General features: G+C 44.5%; 1 protein-coding gene across 5 annotated transcripts in view; it reads right to left on the bottom strand.

Moving 5' to 3' along the window:
• TMEM131L (transmembrane 131 like) overlaps positions 1–20,672 on the bottom strand; it is a 159,655-nt gene that overhangs the window by 136,553 nt on the left and 2,430 nt on the right. For all 5 annotated transcript variants that reach the window (XM_059922639.1, XM_059922640.1, XM_059922641.1 and 2 more), the window contains exon 3: positions 13,515–13,558. In XM_059922639.1, the coding sequence (XP_059778622.1) occupies positions 13,515–13,558 (44 nt within the window). The remainder of the gene's footprint in view (positions 1–13,514; positions 13,559–20,672) is intronic.

Here is a 20,672-nt window from a genome sequence, read left to right as displayed (position 1 = left end):
AAACTCAGCAAGAGACCAGGTTACTTGATATCTGTGCGTCCATGAACCCTCCTCCATATGCCACAAATATACTTCTGAACTCACAAAAACAACGCCCAGGACGCACCTCTGAACTGGGTTTTGTTTTTGTCGTGCTTGTTCCCTTTAGCTGTCAGCTCACTTTTTCAACCTGGAATTTCAGTTTCCAACGGGGAGCAACACGCTTTTAATGGACCCTTACTGTACCCACGGTAACTTTAAGGAGTTTAGGCAATTAGGAATAACCTCCCTTAATTATGGTCTAAATGTGGTGAATTAATGAAACCCCTTCCCAACTACCTAAACACATTTCAAATTAAAACGAAGCCTGAATTTACAACCCAGGTTAAATGGATTAAAAGATTAAGGGCTAGAGCGCAAGGGCTTTCTCCACCTCGCTCTCACATTTCAACCTCAAATTACCCCAGCCCTCTAATGACTGGAGGAGTCACTGTGAAAGCGCCTAATTACCCAAGAATTACGCCAACCATAACCAATTTCAAGATCACAGATCAGATGTTCCCAAAACATGAATCTGCTAATTAAAGTTACATGAAAGTCAAACCAACAGGCAATTTGGATGGGACATCCATCCACCTGAAAGTAGACTGATGGATAAGTATTAAAACCCACAGTAGGTCTTCCCTGGTGGCGCAGTGGTTAAGAATCCACGTGCCAATGCAGGGGACACGGGTTCAAGCCCTGGTCCGCGAAGGTCCCACAGGCAATGGAGCAACTAAGCCCGTAGGCCACGACTACTGAGCCTGTGCTCTAGAGCCCGCAAGCCACAACTACTGAGCCCGCACACCTAGAGCCCGTGCTCCGCAACAAGAGAAGCCACCGCAATGAGAAGCCCGCGCACCACAACGAAGAGTAGCCCCCACTCGCCGCAACTAGAGAAAGCCCACGCGCAGCAACGAAGACCCAACACAGCCATAAATAAATAAATGAATTTATTTAAAAAAAAAAAAAACCCACAGTAACAGCAGCTCTGCCTCACTGTTGGCACTATCAGACACCCGGATCACTGCAGTCCACACATACGGAGGCAGAAAGAGACTCATCTTGATTCAAGCATTTCCAGGGAAGAACGAAAGGATTCTCCCTCCAAACCGATGAATGGCTCACAGGGATGTGCTTCAGCATGTGCATCAACCCACACGGATTCACTTGCTGGGTTTAAACTGGGAATGAAACAAGTTTAAGATATTGATACTTCTGCATGCAGCCCCAACACAGCACACATGGCCTGGCAGCGTTTTCAGTAGTTGTATTTTTCTGAATTCTAATCAAAGGACTGTGGTTTGATTTCAAGGCTTTGCCTGTTTGCTAAACTTCAGTGTATACCGAAATATTCTTCAACCTTCCCACTTATATCCCACGAGTTAAAAAAAAAAAATCATAAAAAATACTTGTCCCCGGCGCCCACAATTTTGTGTAAATAAAGAATTCCCATGGATATGCTCTTACAGATACACAAAGAAATAATTTAGAAATAAAACCCATTCGACCAAAAGGCCAGGTTCAATGAGGCGGTAAGAAAACCCATGGGGTCTATAGCTGCCCCTGGAGCCCTGGCAACCCAAAACTGTGTGACCCGTAAGTGCAGCTCTCAGAATGAAAATGCCCAGCCAGTCCAACACCCAAAGTTACTTCCTAGGAGCCCCAGAGTTCAGGGAGGGCAGGGGAAGCAGGTGAGGGGACCCTCAAAGGGCTCACAAATGAGTCTCTGTATGTAATAGGTTGAATTGTGTCCACCTAAGATGACATGCTGAAGTCCTAACCTCAGACCATAGAATGTGACCTGACTTGGAAACAGGGTTGCTGCAGACATAATTAGTTAAGATCAGGCCATACTGGGGTAGGGCGCGCCCCTGACACAATACGACTGGCGTCCTTTTAAGAAGACAGCCGTGTGAAGACATGGAGACACACAGGGAGAACGGCATGTGTGGCAAAGGCAGAGGTGGTGGCATGTGGCTGCAAGCCAAGGGACACGAAGGTCACCAGAGAAGCAGCAGAAGCTAAGAGGAGGCAAGGAGGGATTCCCTGCGGGTTTCAGAGGGAGAGCGGCCAACACCTTGCTTTCACACTCCTGGCCTCGAGAATTGAGAGAATAAATTTCTGTTGTTTTACGCCACCCCGTTTGTGGTACTGTGTTATGGCAGCCCTGGGAAACTAACACAGCACACTTGAACTTGGGCTTCTTCCTCCTGCCCTCCTCCGTCCTGCCCCCTCCACTGGCAGACACTCCCATTGCACCATGAAAGAGCCACAGGGAATCCCCAGTCTGTGGTCTGGTTGGGGAGGCCTCCCTCCCCTGACGAGTCACATGACAGGCTCTGCCACCCCAGGCCCTGGTCCCAACTGTCTCCCTTCTCTCCAGCTCCCACCCACCCCTGCGCACCACCCCCGCTCCTGCGGCCAGGCCAGCACCCCTGACCCAGGGTGGAGGGGGGAAGGTCAGGCAGGATGTGCAAGTGCCCTTCAGTGTGGGTGGTGCCTGTGCTGCTCCCGCCCAGCCCAGCTCCTCACAGAACTTTTAGAACATTTCTTTCAGTTTTTACTGAAGTAATATCCTTCGTCCTGCCCCAACAAGCCCCCTACAGACTCACACACACACACACACACACACACACACACACACACACACACACAGCCACGTGCCCAGAGGGAGCTGGGCCAGGAGGCAGATCCGAGTACACACACACCCTGTACTGCCAGTGGCCACTCCCATCCCATAACTGAGAGTTTCTGTTCCTGGGCCAAGGTTTCCTGCCAGACTCACTTCCCTTATAATGAATGAATTATCCCTGAGAAAGTTCCTCAGTTCTCCCTGGAAGCCGACCTCGATGGCCTGCTGGGGCACAGTGGACCCTGACGGGGGGAACCCACCCCTGCCCCATAACCAGGACAGAACTCATTTAGGAAAATTGGATCGGCTGGCGGAAGGCTGGTCCCATGAAAGGAATACAGGAGTCCTAGGTTTGCTCAAACCCTGGGCCAGCGACCAGGAGCCGCACTGAGCACAGCCTGTCTCCCAACTGCCACCCACTGCTTCACCTCCAAGACCATTTCTGCATCTCATTATTCCACCTTCAGCCAAAAGTGGATTTTGAAATGTGCTCCCTTAGATGCCTCAGCCTGGACCAATGGCATCCAAGTCTGGACTTGAGCCGCATCGGAATCCCCTGAAGGGCCTGTGAAAGCAGCTCGCCGGCCCCTCCCCTGGAGCTCCTGATTAAGCTGGGCCTGGGGTGGGGTCTGGAAGCCGGCCTAACAGGTTCCCCGGCGGTGCTGATTCTGCTGGTTCCAGGACTGTGCTTTGAGAAACACCGCCCTAGCCCCCCCACTCCGCACTGGGCACAAGTGACAGCTGGTGGCACTACTGCAGCCGGCCAGCCCCTCCTTCCCCCTCTCCCCGGGCACAGCCTGCAGTGTGAGGGGAGCACCACTCCCCAGGGCTGAGGTAAATAAACCCTGCCCATCCAGTGGCCCCACCAAGCCCTCGGCCGGGGAGGGGCTCAGGGTGAGCGTGGACCCATGTTGACGTGTGAGGCCTAAGCGGAAGTCGCTGAGGGGTGCTCCTGAGAAAGAGGCGCAGGAGGAAGGTTCTTCTAGGCTGCCCATGGATGTTCAAGCAGGCGGCCGGAGGCCGTGAGGCCCGGGGGGAACTGGGCAGGACCGGCAGCCAGCAGCACAGACAGGTGGGAAGGACCCGGCTGCCCGGTGCTGACGCCCACCTGCTCAGCAAACCAAGCCAGCACCACCCTGCTCCCGGCTTCTTGTTAGGTGACGTAATACATTCTTTATTGTTTGAGCTGGTTGGGTCAGGGTTTTCTGTTACTTGAAGCTGAAAATATCTAATCACAAAGCAAAGCAAGCTAACAGGATAGCACGTCCGTCCAGGACAGAGGGCAACCTCTCAGCACACATGACAGTGGCGTATGTTCCACAAATAATCCTAAAATTCCAGATTTGAACTTTGCAGACTATTCCAAAAGCTATGCAGCTGACAGTCAGTGGGTGAGCAACACCCAGAAATAGTGTAAACTGAAGAAGCCGTCTAGCACCCCGTAAAGGGTTACTGAAGACCCAGCTCGGGTCTGTCTTACAAGAGCCATGCTCATTTTTTTCAGGGGTTTCCCAGGAACCCCCCACTACTAAAGCTCACCAGAGAATTCAATTGTTTTCACCTATCAGTCTTCGACTTAGTCTCCTTCTGCAGAGAGCAGGTACCAGTATATCTAGTTGTGAAAATGGTCTTCTAACCTATTCCACTTTAGAGACAAGGTAGACAAGCATATCTAGAAAGAGGACACCTCAACTTATGTGCCTGTCCTGCCACCACACAGCTCTGTGATCTTAAACTGTTTTGCCTTTATGAACTCATTCCTCATCTATAAAATGAGAATACCAGCACATATCCACCTGGTTTTCTAAGGACAATGCATGTGAAAGTACTCTGTAAACCATAAAGTATAAGGGCAATGACTTAAACCCAGTTTTGAATGGATTAATTGGATTAACATGGCCTGATTTTGAGAGATAAAGATTAATCATGTTCCCAGAAGAATTACTTCACCAAAAATTCACAGTACATACACACACCTGCTGTGACTATCAACTGGAACACTGTTGCATGTTATTCAAACTGGACTTCACCTATTATCAATAATTTAGTGGCAGCTAAAGGAACCAACATCCACAGGGCACCATAACCCTGAAAGTCACCACTGTACAAGGCATGACATCAACGTGGATTAGTCACTGTGCACATTTTCACAGAGGTCAACTCGGGAGGTTGTGCCTCTGCTTCTACAGAAGCTGCTCCCTGAGAACTACTTTCGACAGCGGCCGTGGGCTCCTCTGGACATCCCACAGGTGGCAAATCCTCTTTTCTACTGGAGAAGTTTAGTTTTAGCCCAACAGCCTCAGGTCCTTCAGAGCTGTGTTTACTTGGACAAACTGGGTAGAAACAACAGGACTTGGAGTGAGGGAAAAAGCAGGTACGGCCCTAAACCCATGCTTCTCAGACTGGGATAAGTATCTGTGGAGCACAGAGAGAATGCCAGGAGGTAAACACGGCCATCTTCCTGAAACATGAATTTTATTAAAAGATTTCTGGAGGAAAAAAAAAAAAGAAATAACCAGTGAGTAATTTTTAAATGACCAAAAATTCTCAATAAATTTTTTTTTTTTTTTAATTCAAAGAATTTTCATGCTCACAGCAGACCTTTCAGAAGTCCATTCCCACTACTTTGGGGGAAAGCATTGGGAAGGACTACACTTAGCAAATGAAACTTTTTCTTACATCATTTACAAAGTAGATGCAATGGCAAACCCTAAAGTAATGATTCCAAAAACATCTTTATAGAGCACATCTGAGAAATACTGTCCAGGCTACCACAGTAATCATTTGTAAAGTGCCAATGTTCTTTTGTTACTCTGGAGTCCTATTTCCTCTGTGGAAGACTCTAACAACAAACTCATAATTTGATGACAATTCATTTAAAATGAGAGTAACAAGCTCCCAGGAGACCCCATTATCTCATTATTGGTGTTCCTAGACAGAGAACACTGCCTTGGGAAATCATATTTCTCCTTTGAACCCTGAAATCCCAGGCTCTGCCCCCTTCTTAAGCAATAAGAAGCTTGGTGTCACGACACGTCTCGAACACCTTTACAGAGCTAATCAACACTGCTGCCAATACTCTGGGCTCCACCTAGGGTACCTTTATTTCTCATCAACCCAAAGCACAATAAAGAAGGGCCAGGGCTTCCCTGGTGGCGCAGTGGTTGAGAATCTGCCTGCCAATGCAGGGGACACGGGTTCGAGCCCTGGTCTGGGAAGATCCCACGTGCCGCGGAGCAACTGGGCCCGTGAGCCACAATTACTGAGCCTGCGCGTCTGGAGCCTGTGCTCCGCAACAAGAGAGGCCGCGATAGTGAGAGGCCCACACACCGTGATGAAGAGTGGCCCCCGCTTGCCACAACTAGAGAAAGCCCTCGTACAGAAACGAAGACCCAACACAGCCATAAATAAATAAATAAATAAATTTAAAATAAAAGAAGGGCCAAACAGCCAAAACGCCAGCTTGTCTCTTAAGACCTAAGTTGGTTTTCCAGCGACAAAATACCCAAGTCTCTCTCTTGCTCACAGTACTACCTTCTCTCTTGTCTAAAATAAGCTTCTCCGAGTCTTTTATACACTTTTTAACCATGTGGTAATTTCCGTGGGCAAGTCTTCCTGAGCTGTTGAATCTGCCTCACTCTTTCTTCAGAGCACCCACCTGACTGCATGACCCCATGGTTACTTCCCTGTTAAATACTGTGACAAGTGTGGAAGTAATCAGCCAGGCCGCCGAGTGCCCTGTGGAAGGACGCCAGCTGAGAGTCGGACTTTCGGTGCTGAGTTTAGCCACTTCTCCTCAAGGCATCCCTAAGTCTAACATAATCAACACTGAGGTTCTGGCACTGGATGACCACATTTACAGAACACACCCAAGCTCTCCAGACTTCAATTCCCCATTTTTGTTTCTGGAATATCAACATTAATGAAGTGGTCTGCCTGTTTTTGTTCTAAATTAACCTTCAAAATACACCTGGAATTATGAAAAGTTGGTTCAAATATATCTTTCCATATAAAGATACAAATTAGCACAAGCTTAATCACTCCAGAGTATGTAAAAAAATATATCCAGGAAAAGTAAAAATTTCAGTGAAAATCAGAATTAAGATTCTGATCCTATTATACTATTTTTCTAATTGATTTCAATTGAGGGCTAACTAATTATGTAAGTGTCAAAAGGTTTGCTAGAAATTTCACAACCTAAAAAAAATCTGAAAGGGGTTTTGTGGCTTAACCCTTTTAAACAGGGTTCTTGTTTAAAAGCTTGTATTCTAAGGCCAACACCTAAATTATGAGCCCTATTACAGTCAAAGGAAATTCACTTCACACTGTCAGGACCACGAAGACCATGACTGAACGCATTCACTGCACCCCTCTCGGGGCCACATGACCCTGTAGAAGGTTCCACAGGGCACACAGAGATAGAGCTAATAACCCATTCTCATTAAAAACATGCCAACTGCAGTAACCCAGTTTAAAAACTACAACCCCTAATCCTAGTACCAGTACTGTGGTTTCAATGGCAAATATGGGTTGTGTGCCTGGATATGAAGAGCACGTGAAGCATGACAAGCAATCAATTTAAAAGACTTAAAAACAGAAGGGTGCATCCCTTCATTTAGCAGCTCCTCTCCTAGGTGTTAGGTAGTGGATTAGGTGCCGGGGGGTCAGTTGACTGAGACTCAGACAGGTGGGTGGGCATCCTGAGAAAGGCAATTTTAAACAGAGGAGTGAACGTCCAGGCCAGCAGAACTGCCATGGTGCGTGTGGAGCAGGACGGATGGAGTTAGTCGGGTGAGAGGTGTGCCAGGGAAGAGAAGAGTGTCTCGGCAAAGAGAGAGGGAGAGAGGCCGTGCATAAGGGGAAGCGAGGCTGGAGAGGTGGTCTCTGTGCCATGCTCAGAAGGTAAGGCTGCTTGCAAGAGGAATGACGGGCAAGGATGCACATGCTTTAGATACATCACTTGGGTAGGAACCTGGAGAGCCGACTGGGGTAGCTGTAAAACCAAGGCAGGAGACCATGTGAAGAAGATGCAGCCAGACCTGGTGCCCCGCTGGGGACGAGGCGTATGAGAGGAGGCGAGGGGCGTCCTGATTTCTGACTTATGCAAATGAATGCACGGGGCACCGGCCAGCAGAGGGGGTGGGGCTATGCCAGGGGAGCAGCCGAAGGGGAGGTCGGAGAGGGCCATGGGGGAGGCCGGGAACCTGAGGGGACTGAGCCCAGGAGCTCAGTTCAAGACACACTGACGGGGCGGCACTGGAAAGCAGAGGAGAGCTTGCTGGGCAACTGCACAGGTGCGACCCCTGGGCAGAAGGTACCACCGAGTTCAAGTTCCTTCTCTCTCTTTAAAATCCCAAGAGAGCAGGTGCCATCACCCAGGGGAACGACAGGTGGGAAGAGAGGAGCGCCCAGGACGGAGCCCTGGGGAGGCAAGTTCAGGTTAAAAATGCCTGATCCTATCAACACGTAAGGAACTTCAACGTTGTGCTAAAAACACAGCTTTCGATTTCTGAAGAAAAACAAAGAAAAGTGGAAAGTAGTTCCCTTCCCCATGGGGGCTCTGAGATAACTCACTGCCAGAAGGAAGCTCCCTGAAGATTAAGTCGCTTCTGTCTGCAATTACATCTTTCAGTATGTTGCTGAAAGGTTAACGAGATTTTCTTCATGTTCTGACGAAAACGGTTTCAGAACACATGTTGCTGCTGCTACCAATCAGATAAAAGTACATTAAAAGAAAAACAAAACAAAAAAAACCTTCCACAGACACCCCCTGGCTGGTCAGTATTTATGATTTTTACCTAATCATTTTAAAGGCAGAATTAATATACTATTCATACTTTGCCAACGCTTAAACTTTTCACATTCTAACAAATATACCCCAAAAAGGCCTTTTGGAGATGCGTCCAGAGAGCCAGACCAGCTTCCCAGAGAGTGTCAGTTCTAGGAAGAGCTGAAGTCAGCTTGCTCTCCTTTGCTCCCGTCACTGAATCCCCAACAGCAATCTTTCTTTCTCAGCAGAGGAATAGATTACTGCTGATATTTGAGAACACCCAGGAGAAAAATGGGGATGGAGAGGAGAGAGGGGAGAACGTTTTTCAAATACTGCTTTTCTGGCTTTCAACCAAGTACAATTACATAGCATTCACAGAAGATGAAGTCAAGATAATATAAACAAAATCTTCAATGAGGCCAATTACCCTAAAAGCTTTCCCAAACTCTGTTTGAGATCACAGGCAAGCTGCTCTAGAACCCTGCGCCCCAGAATCTACAGTGGTCCAGCCAGGACCCCGCCTTGGCCAGTATGGGGGGAAACACAGAGCCCCCTTCACTGCCCAGACTCTCTCCAGTGACAGAGGTCAGTGCCACTGACACTTTTCCTAGGACTACACTTTTCCTAGGACGTACTGAGACTCTGTTTTATGGTCAAATCTATTTCCCAAGTTAGTAGCTGTCCCTCTACAGGGGTTCTCTCAGAGACAGAGCATTCATTTTGTGGAATTCATATGTGCTGCCTGTACTGACTTCAAGTTCACCTTAATATCATTAAGGTTAGTGCAGCAGGGTAGTAATTAAAATGAAAATCACAAAAATGTTTGAAAAATGTGTAAGAAGATACTAATGACTTCATAAATAAGGTTAAGAATAAATGGCATTTAGGGCAAACCTAGTATTGGCCTATAACCCAAAGTATAAAATAAATATCCATGACGTAAATAAATAACTGAATAAACCAGTAAATGAGAGAGAAGAGACAAATCTTCCATACAGAGGAATGCTAAATAATTTATGGAGCTAGAGCTTATTCCACTTAATGACTTCCCTCCAAAGAGTGTAGTATGGAAAAAGGTAAGAAAAGAAGAACTTTAGTGGAGAGAGCTAACAAACAGTACCTCAGCCAGGTGGTCAAGGTCAGCATCAAAGTGTTAAGTCACGCTGACAGTCGATACCCTTGATATATGAGGAGAATGGCAACTTATAACTGCGGTCTTCCTCCCCCAAACCCATAACCTCAACCTAACTATGAGGAAAAACCTCAGACAACCCCAAATTGAAGGATGAACTCCTCAAAACTGCCACGGTTTCGAAAACAAGGGAAGTCTGACAAACTGTCACAACCAAGAGGGTCCTGAGACATGACAACTAAATGTGGTCTCCTGGATAGGATCGTGGGACAGAGAACATTAGGGAAAAACCAGGGAAATCCGAATAAAGTGTGGAGTTTAGTTCACCGTAATGTACACATGTTGGTTTCCTAGTTGTGACCAATGTACCATAGTAACATAAGGCATTAACACTGGGATAAACTGTGTGAAGGGTAAATGGGAATTCTCTGTACCATCTTTACAGCTTTTCCGTAAATCTAAATCTATGCTAAAGCAAAAGGCCTAATTTAAAAGTAGCAAGAGATTCTATGAACTTTGAAGGTATTAAAATCTTCATTTTTTAAAAATCCCAACTGCACAGTAGAAGGTAAACGAACAGTAAGTACTTAGGTGACTGACTGACCCATCACAGGACATTAGACTCAGAGAGAATTCATTCATTAGACTCAGAGAGAACACCAGAAGCTACATTTTCAGAAAATGGACACAAAGGTTTTCTGGTTGCAGCATCCAATCTTCATCATCATCTTGCCTTTACACAAAAGGCAAAAAACCTCAACAACAACAACAACAAAAAACCCAAGAGGCTTGGAAGTCCAGCTAAAAGGAAAGCGACTAGGGATAAAATTACAGCAAAACACTGGAATATTTGATATTGAGAAGATTAAAACATATAAATCAGGGTGGACCAAACTGTGAGTTCTGAAATCAATTCAGTAGTGGCAACCAGCATTTTTTTAACAAAAGAAAATGAAATAGAAAATTTCCGTGGTTGTGAAGGCTACACAACAATGTGAATGTACTTAATGCCACAGAACTGCACACTTAAAAGTGGCTAAAATGGTAAATGTTATGTATATTTTGCCACAATTTTAAAAAAATGAAACAGAAAATACAGTACACCACAGGCAGCAAAGGTAAGCGCTATTTTATAAATAAATAAATAAACACACATGTACATATTCATACATCCACATACATTGCCTGTGGGTAATAAGAAATCATGATATAAAATGTGACTTTCATTTGAGTCACTGTCCAAAAGTTTGAAAGCCACTGACTCAATTCCCCCTCACCTCTACACCCTCACTCTGGTCGTCTGTGTCAAAAGAGCACGAAGGGGACTTCCCTGCTGGTGCAGTGGATAAGACTCCGTGCTCCCAATGCAGGGGGCCCAGGTTCGATTCCTGGTCAGGGAACCAGATCCCGCATGCATGCCGCAACTAAGGAGCCCACGAGCCACAACTAAGACCCGGTGCAACCAAATAAATAATATTAAAAAAAAAAAAAAGAGCGTGAAGGATAAAATCTACTTCACACCTTTAAGTGTGACAGGAAATGCGTGAAAAGAAACTAGTTCTAATTAATAAGAAAGAAGAGAAGGACACCTCTGAAAGAGGAAAACCAATGCAAAGGCACACAGGACAATGCCCCTGGAGATGCAGCCCGGCCTTCCTAGCGCCACACTCACCTCAACTGCCTACCTGCATCTTCCCGGGACAGGATGTGTCCCATCAAGTCTGAGATTCCTAGAACAACCAAGGAGAGCTCCTGACTGCCCTCTCGCTAGACCTTTCCCATCACCGTCATCATCACCCCAGATGCTCCAGCCAAATCCGAGCAGCCCTCCATGGTTCCTCTTTCTCTCACTCTCCACAACTGAGTCAAACCTAATTCATCTCAGAACTTTCCACGTGCCTCTGTCCGCACCACCTTCAACAGGAACCAGCGTCAGCATTCCTCAGCTCTTCTTGCTCCCAGACACTCAGATAGGATTGTGACAAACTTTGAACTCTCCCCCATATGTTTAAGTAATCCCAACATTTAAAATGCTGTACTACTGAATCACTTTGCTGTACAGCAGAAATTAACACACTGTAAGTCAACTATACTTCAATTAAAAAAATAAATTAAAAAAACATACATATAAGTCAAGGAAAAAAAAAAATTTTTATGTTATACTATGAATTTGAATGTTTGCAAAGAATGCAATTTCTGGCCTATTATAAATATTGGAATTTTTAATAAAACTCACTTTTTAAAATATATTCAAAGGAATCTAAATACCATATAACAATATCCAACATTATTCATTTTTAAAAATATACAGATAGGCTTTCCTATATTGCTGGATATTCCCTCAAAGAATTTTAACCTAATATAGCTTTATGTTCAAAGCCTTTTTCAACAAAACTCTGGGTATAAATTGAGATTTGGGGGTTTTTTAAATATCCTGTGACCACAGGGTCTAAGTGTCAAACTTTTTTCTTCTGAATTATCATAATTTTTATTAGCACACAACTGATCTAACAAATTTTACAAATTTTGATAGGTAATTAAACATAAGAGTTCAAATTTTATTGAAAATGCATCCTTTAATGAAATTTATGGAACTTTTTCCCCCCTAATTGGTTTATATGACTATTACTGCTAGAATGAGACAGGGTTAATTAGCATCAATTTAATCTTATTTTCCTTGTCCCTTTTTTTTTTTCATGTAAACACTGAAAAAACTTGTTCACATAAATAGATGTGAATGGAAGGAGCTTTGTTACAGCACTGACCCTATACGCTGTACACTCCCTCAGCATTTTATCCACAAATCACTTTTTGATGGTCTAACAACTGACAATTTGATTGGATTCTCCAACATTATAAAGATTTGAAAACCACCAAAGTTACTAATGAATTCGTCATCCAGAATTAAATCACTTTCTCCTAACCAATACCAATACTTCAAATTGTCCCTTTGCCCAAGATGAAGCACAAAGCAGGATCGGGGCCCGGAAAGAGGTCTGCCTTTGTTTGGCAAAGTGGAGAAGTGAGACTGTGAAAGAAGAGATGGAAAAGGAGAACTTGCGACCTCAGACAGATCAGTTTTAGGAGAATATATGGATGTTGAGGATCTAGAAGCTGATTCTCTGAAAGTTATCCCCACGCCCACGTACCGCTTAGAGTCTTCAGGTACCTCCAAGGGACCAGATATCCCAGTCTGACAACAACTAACCAAGAGTGCCCCGTTACCAAAGCATTCCCTTAAAAAATGTAATTTACATCTTTTGATTTGCTGGCCCCTGCTTAAAATCTTTTAACAACTCATCCCACACTTAAAGAAATTAAAAACGAACCTCCTCACTATGGCCTCTAAGGTCCTACCTCATCTCACTATCCTACGAAACCACACTGGCCTTCTCCACGTCCCTGGATTGCCACCAGTGCTTCCCACCACAGGCCCCTTGCACCTGCCATTACCTCTGCTTGCCACCTGGCTGCTCCCACACAGCCTCCAGACTTGAGCTCAAACATCACCTCCAACCACCTAAGCATGCTATCCATCTCATTATTCTCTACCACAGCAACTGAATTCTTGATAGTTCCTATTGTAAGCATAACTATTTTGTTTTGTTTACAGTAATGTCTGACTTCCCTACTACACGCAAACAGGTCTTGTTCAGTGTTTTACGTCCAGCACCCAGCACACTGCCTGATGCTCAACAGATGTCTGTACACAGGATGGTGTATGCACGCCATGGGAAAGTGAAGTTAGTGGGGGCGTGTTTTCACAGCTTTCTGTGCAACCTTATTTTAAAACAAAGCCATATTCATTATTAGAGAGTATAGATACCCCAAATGCCAAAGAGAAAGGTAAATCACAGATAATGTTAAATACATGAACACAGACATATCCCAAGACTTCAGACAGCATCCAAAGTGGGCAGAGAAACTTAGCATGGATTTGCTCCCATTTTTTTCCTTACCTCTGTTCTTGAGACTGCTCCTCCATATCTTCTTCAGAATCACCCTATTGAGAAAGAACACGCTTTAACAGTTGTTTCAAAGAAACACAAAATTTCCCAAAAAACAAAAACAGTTCTTCAAATCCCACAGGGGTGATGAACTTGTCTATAACAGTGTCTGGCACACAGCAGGCACTCAATAAATACTTACTGAAAAAAAGAATGACACTAGAATGGCACCACTGAAAGCCAGAAACTCCCAAGTGATCCCTTAGATGTTCACTGTAAGTAAACATTCTACCTGTTTAAAATCGCCACCAAAACACAGTCTCAAAATTGGTTTGACATCACTCCTCTCTCCAAGAGCCTTTTTTTGGTGTTTAAGTTTAATCGCACAAGGTAAAATTTAACGATAATTAAAATCCCCAAACATAAAGAATCCCCTAAATGAGCACCTGATAGATTTTGACTTATAAGTGGCATAAATATCTCACTCAAATGCGCTTCCAAAATCTTCTCTGAGACCTACCATGCCATACTGTGACCAGAAGTCACATACCAGGTGGGTAAAAAGAGAAGGTGCTTGCAACAGAAGCAAAAGGGCAGATCCAATTAAACGCCGCCTCGGCACTCGCCCGGCACCCGTGCTCGTGGCATGGCTCTGTCCTCTCCCGAAGCTGCACCGCTGGCTGCGGAAACACCCACCCTTCCTGCGCCTCCAGCTCCCCCAGCCCAAGGCTCTCCTGGTCGCCCTGCCCCCCATCCTCCTGGGCCCAGACCCCGCTTCACTAACGCCCTCTGACTGTTAACCCACTCTTGGAGCCACAGGGCCCCAATCCCTATCTGCAGCCCCAGGTTCTCACTCTATCACACATGGAGATAAACACCAACCTTCCCACAGGAGCCAAGGCTCGGGCAGGTTAGGTCAGACCCCGCAGTACGTGCAGGACCACTTAACCCACAGCTGCGGCCCAAACGCCAAACACCTCCAGGCTCTACGCACTGTCTCCCCAGAAACAACGACACCAGACTTCTCAACGCCAGGGGTCCCTGACAAGGGCCTCCTTGTGTCGAAGAGGCCGTCACACTCCCTGCCCCTGGGCAAACCTGAGAGTTGTCCTACACTGCTCTCCTGCCGTCACCTCCAAACATGAAGATCTATCCACTCATCAGAAATACAGCTCAGACCTGTCCTTCTCCATCCCTCCTGCCGGCAAATCGGCCCAAGCCATCAGCACCCCAGGCCTGCACTACCACTGCTGACGGGCTTTTCACTCTGTTTAAGACTGCTGCCTTTCCAGGAGGTGGAGAAAAGGGAGCCTTCATCCACTGCTGGCAGGAATGTAAACTGGTGCAGCCACGGTGGAAAACAGTATAGAGGTTTCTCAAAAAACTAAAAATAGAGCTACCATATGACCTAGCAATTCCACTCCTGGGTATATATCGGAAAAAAAAAAACCAAGAACACTAAATCGAAAAGATACATGCACCCCAATGGTCACAGCAGCACTATTCCCAATAGCCAAGATATGGACGCAGCCCAAGTGCCCATCAACAGATGAACGGATAAAGAAGACGTGATACACATACACACACACACACACACACACACACACACACACACTGGAATACTACTCAGCCATAAAAAGAATGAAATTTTGCCATTTGCAGCAACATGGACAGACCTGGAGGGTATTATACTTAATGAAATAAATCAGAGAAACACAAATACTATATTATATCACTTACATGGGGAATCTAAAAAAATACACCAAGCTAGTGAATGAAACAAAAAAGAAACAGACTTACCGATACAGAGAACAAACTAGTAGTCACCAGGGGGAGAGGCAAGATAGGGGTAGGGGACTAAGAGACACAAACTACTGTGTATAAAATAAATAAACTACAAGGATATATTGCACAGTACAGGGAATATAGCCAATATTTTATAATAACTATAAATGGAGGATAACCTTTAAAAATTGTGAATCACTATGTTGTACACCCAAAATTTATCTAATATTGTACATCAATTACACCCCAATTACAAAAAAAATTTTTTAAAGATTGCTGCCTTCAACCCGGCCTGTGTGCCACTGTGAGACCAATCTTTTTCAACATCAGTCGTTACTTAGGGACCCAGCAGTCAAGGTCACCGTGTTAATCTCTGCTCAAAAGCCAACCTCCAAGCTCCTGAACCTGGAACTGAGCAACCGTCACTTGACCTTGACACACCCATCCCAATCTCTACAGCCACACTTCAGCAGGGCTCTGGCTCCCATTCAAAGCATAAAACACACCTCCCCTGTGAGGCTCTGGGCTAATCCAGGTCTCTAAGCAGCCTCTCCCTCCCCAAAGCCTTAACAGACCCTCCAATACACACTGCTCCTCTCTCCCTCCTCTCTGTTCCTACATTTCAGCACTTGGATCCAGCTTTATCTACCCAACAACACCGAGCTCCTCAAAGGGCGGGGACCAAACCCCGTAATTTCTCCCCACTCCCTCTTGGCAGTGCCTCGGGACCTTGCTAGCTATTCTAATTCTCTCACAGCTTTCAGAGGCTGGCTCAAATACCAAATACAGGCCTCCTCAAAGAGACCTACCTTGACCTCTTGAATTAAAACTGCAACTCCCATCACCCAAATCTTCCTCCAATCTGCCACCATATAGCACTGATGCCCTTCTAACAAACTGCATAACTTATAATTTATTCTATTTCTTACTTATTATCTATATGCCTCCATTAACTGCCAGCTCCACAAGGGCAGTGATTTTCTTTTTTTGTTCCCCATGACATCCCCAGTACCTAAAACAGTGCTCAGCCCACAGCACATGCTCCATAAATGTCTGCAGGGCTAAGCACAGTCTAGGTGTTTCTTAAATACTAGTGGGTATCGCCCCACACCTGTGAGATGGCTATCATCAAAAAGACAAAAGATAACAAAGGTCGGTGAGGATGTGGAGAAAAGGCAGCCCTCATGCACTGCTGGTGGGATTGTAATCTGGTGCAGCCACTATAGCAAACAGTACAGAGGTTCCTCAAAAAATTAAAAATAGAACTACCATATGACCCAGCAATTCCACCTCTGGGTATTTATCCAAAGAAACCTGAAACACTAACTTGAAAAGATATATATACACCTATGTTCACTGCAGCATTATTTATAATAGCCAACACACAGAAGCAACCTAAGTGTCCACTGATAGATGAATGGATAAAGAAGATGCGGTATGTATATACACTGGAATATTACTCAGCTATAAAAAAGAATGAAATCTTGCCATCTGTGACAACATGAATAGACTTGGAGGGCATTATGCTAAGTGAAATGAGTTACACAGAGAAAGACAAATACCATATGACCTCACTTACTTGTGGAATCTTAAACAAAAGAAAACAGAACAGAACACCAAGTTCATAGATACAGAGAACAGATTGGTAGTTCCCAGAGGCAGAGGTGGGGAGTGGGCAAAATGGATGAAGAGTGTCAGAATGTACCAACTTCCATTTATAAAATAAATAAGGCATGGGGGATGTAATACACAGCATAGTGACTACAGTTAATAATAGTGTACTGCATTATTTGAAATTTGCTAAGAGTCGATCTTTTTTTTTTTTTTTTGAGAGTAAATCTTAAAAGTTCTCATCACAAGAAAAAAAAATTTTGTAACTATGTATGGTAATGGATCTTAACTAGACTTACTGTGGTGATTATTTTGCAAAGCTCCAAATATAGAATTATTATGCTGTGCACCTGAAATTAATATTAACACTATATGTGAGTAATAGCTCAATAAAAATTTTTCCAATAAAAAAATTTTAAATACCAGTAGATATAACTATTTTTAAAACTTTATTTGGACTTCTCTGGTGGCGCAGTGGTTAAGAATCCCCCTGCCAATGCAGGGGACACGGGTTCGAGCCCTGGTCCGGGAAGATCCCTCATGACGCGGAGCAACTAAACCCATGTTCCACAACTACTGAAGCCCGTGCGTCTAGAGCCCGTGCTCTGCAACAAGAGAAGCCACCGCAATGAGAAGCCCGTGCACTGCAATGAACAGTAGCCCCCTCTTGCCGCAACTAGAGAAAGCCCGCGCACAGCAACAAAGACCCAGTGCAGCCAAAAATAAATAAATTAATTAATTAAAAACAAAAATTTCATTAAGCAAACTTTCCTAATTCAAAACATAACATGAAATTACTTCTCTCAGACACAGGCACCTTATCACCTCCATACTACCTTCCTGGTCAGACTGTGCTAAAACTCATACAGTAGCAAAGTGCCCAAAAGCTTGGGCTCTGGAGCTAAACACCTCCTGGGTTCAAATCCCACCACTGCTGTGCATGTTCTTATCACCTTGGGCAAGTTACTTACCCTCTGTGTGCCTCAATTTCCTCATCTGAAATCAGCTCACAATACTTCATAGCTTTTAGGATCTTAATATGAATTAAGACTCGTAGAGGGCTAAACAATGCTAGGAGTATTCAACCCATGTTGGTTATTCTTTTTCTATGTTAATAGTGGAATTTGATTCAACCAAAAAGAAACTTCTATGACAAAAAGACTTCCAAATGCTAGTCAATGCTTCCCAGCCTGGGGCGAGAGACTATTACCTCACACGGTACCTGAGATACTCATTGTGCCACTTCCTGTTTCACTTTCTACCAATTTCTGATATCTACACGCTCAGGCTTAAGTAGGCAAAATAAACAAGATGCAGGATTTTTCAAGGCAGAAACGTTCTTATTCATCACTGTACCACAGGGGCCTATCTGGGCCAGGCCCGGGCCAGCTGTTTGCTCGATGGACTAACAAGGCCAGGATCGCACAGCCTCCCCATCCCAGACCAGACCAACATGCTTCTGCATCAGGAAACAGCTCCTACTCAGCACCGATGTCCACGTCCCAAACCCAACCACGGCCCTTAGGAGTGAGGCTTCTCACCCCAGTAAAGTCTGAATGGACTAAATGAACAAACTGTAGATTGCCCTTCTTGCTCCTAGAACTGATACAGAAATGTGATTATTAAACAGTAATAGGAACTCAACGCCTAAGGCATTCCACCTGCCATCTTCAGGAGTGGCTAACTTCATGAATAGGGGAACTGGACAAGACACTGAGCACTGCCTCTCCTCCACCAGGAATAACCCCTGAAGGCCTACCGCACGCACAACATCGTGGCCACAACGGGGCACCCGAGCGTAGACACCCAAACCCTCTTAAGGGGAGCCAGTTAGGGCAACAAGGCACACAAGACAAAGGAAAAAACCCAGACACTCGAGAAACTCAAAGGGGAGGGGAAATGGAGACAGTGCCACAGCCAAGCCAGGGGTCAGGAAGGACTGATCTTGGACAAACGGCAGGGCAATAGCATTTGTGCTTTCATTCAACAGATCCATGTTGGGCCTGCATGGTCAAGGGGCAGGTGAGTGTCCCAGAGGACTGAGCGGAGCTGCAGACAAGGTCACACTGCAAAAGGCCCCGAGGGCCACAGTGGCTCACAGGGAGTCATGGAAGTTTCTGACCTTGAAGGCGGAGTAAGAAGGTGCACAAAGCAGTACCTTGCACACAGGCAATCACTTCTTGACAATAAAACATTTGACGAAAACATTTGTTTGGCTTCTGTAACATCACCACTCTGGAGTCAGTGTGGTGAAGCATGAATGAAGTAGAGTCAGAGAAGAAAAATCCTGTAAATCTAAGAATAAAATTACATGTTTTTTTCTTCCTTCTCATTATCACCATGGATCAAGTTTTAATGTTCTTAGACCAAAACATTTTACAACATAAAAGAGTGTATAACAAAAAGATATGAATAATGTAACTTATCTATGCAACTGCTGGGCACATGATAGTACTGAGTTATCTGCACTGGTTCAGCCCCTTCAAAGCAGGAAAGCTGTTCCATGCTCTCCAGTGACCAAATCTAGGGGTCAGATGAGATACTGCCAAAAAAACATGTAACCTGTATTAAGCGCTTACTAAATTCAAGGCACTCAATCCTCACAAAATCCTCTGAGATTGGCACCACTATTAACCCCATTTTGCAGATGAAGAAACCAAGGATAGAGCGGTGAAAAGCGATGGGGCCCTGAGTCGAATCCTGGAAGCCCGGCCAGAGGGATTTATAAGGCTGGCAGTTTATAACAATTCAATTATTATATCTGGTTTTACTAATGATGCATTATTCAAGTTCTTGGTCACTTAAGAGACCCATTAAAAAAAGAAAAAGAAAAAAAAAGGCCCAATCTATAGAAAACATGTCCAAAATAGATAACTGTATAAATAATGAGTGTTGGCAAATGTTAGTATTCAATTTTTTAATGGCACATCTTCGGACGCTCCTGTTTCACTGATCATTGACAAATCTTAGCTTCTGAAGCCAGCTTTTAAGTCTTCCTGAAAGGAACCCAACTTACAAAGTAGGCAGAAAACCCTCAAATTTACATAACAGCTATAAATATTCTCTTTTCAACAGACTCCCTGACACACATGAGGGAACTTTTTCTGAAAAAATTCAAAATACTTTGAAAAGAATTCCCTAAAAATAACTCTCTTCAGAACTCTCTGCAGTTTACACACACACACACACACACACACACACACACACACACACACGTGCAGTTTAGATAGATATGCAGCTTAGATAAATATAGACAGACAGACCCATATCTATCCTCACCCCCACCGAGGTACATGTAGGGTAAAACAGTCTCTAAAAAATACACATATAGATGGAGTATTTAGAAAATGATTTTGAGTATCAGTTTCACTTTCATTATAGCTTTGATTAAAAGAGCTTAGGTATAAATGCTTCTACAGTGAGTATTCCAGAGAACAGCTTCTAAAATTCTAACATTTTTTACCAAAACAAACTGTATTATACATATAAACAAAACCAGAAATTAAGATTTACATAAAATTACTCTTGAGCCTATAAATAAAATCATTCATCATATCAGGGGCTTTGACATTTCCATCTCTGAGCACAGAGACTGAGCCTTCGACTAATGCTGTAACAAATGAAAGTCTATCATTTCCTTTCCTTTCAGTCTGGGTAGGCTTCCTACACTAACCAGGAAGAGGTAGAGGGTACGATTGAGTAAAAATGCAAAAATGTATAGATATACACCAGTGCTTCTCAACCGGGGCAATTCTGCTCCCCAGGGACATCTGG

The sequence above is a fragment of the Balaenoptera ricei genome, chromosome 5, assembly GCF_028023285.1.
Source record: "Balaenoptera ricei isolate mBalRic1 chromosome 5, mBalRic1.hap2, whole genome shotgun sequence".
Classification (NCBI taxonomy): domain Eukaryota; kingdom Metazoa; phylum Chordata; class Mammalia; order Artiodactyla; family Balaenopteridae; genus Balaenoptera; species Balaenoptera ricei.
Note: the sequence above shows the minus strand (reverse complement) of the source record. Positions and strands in the feature narration are given on the sequence as shown.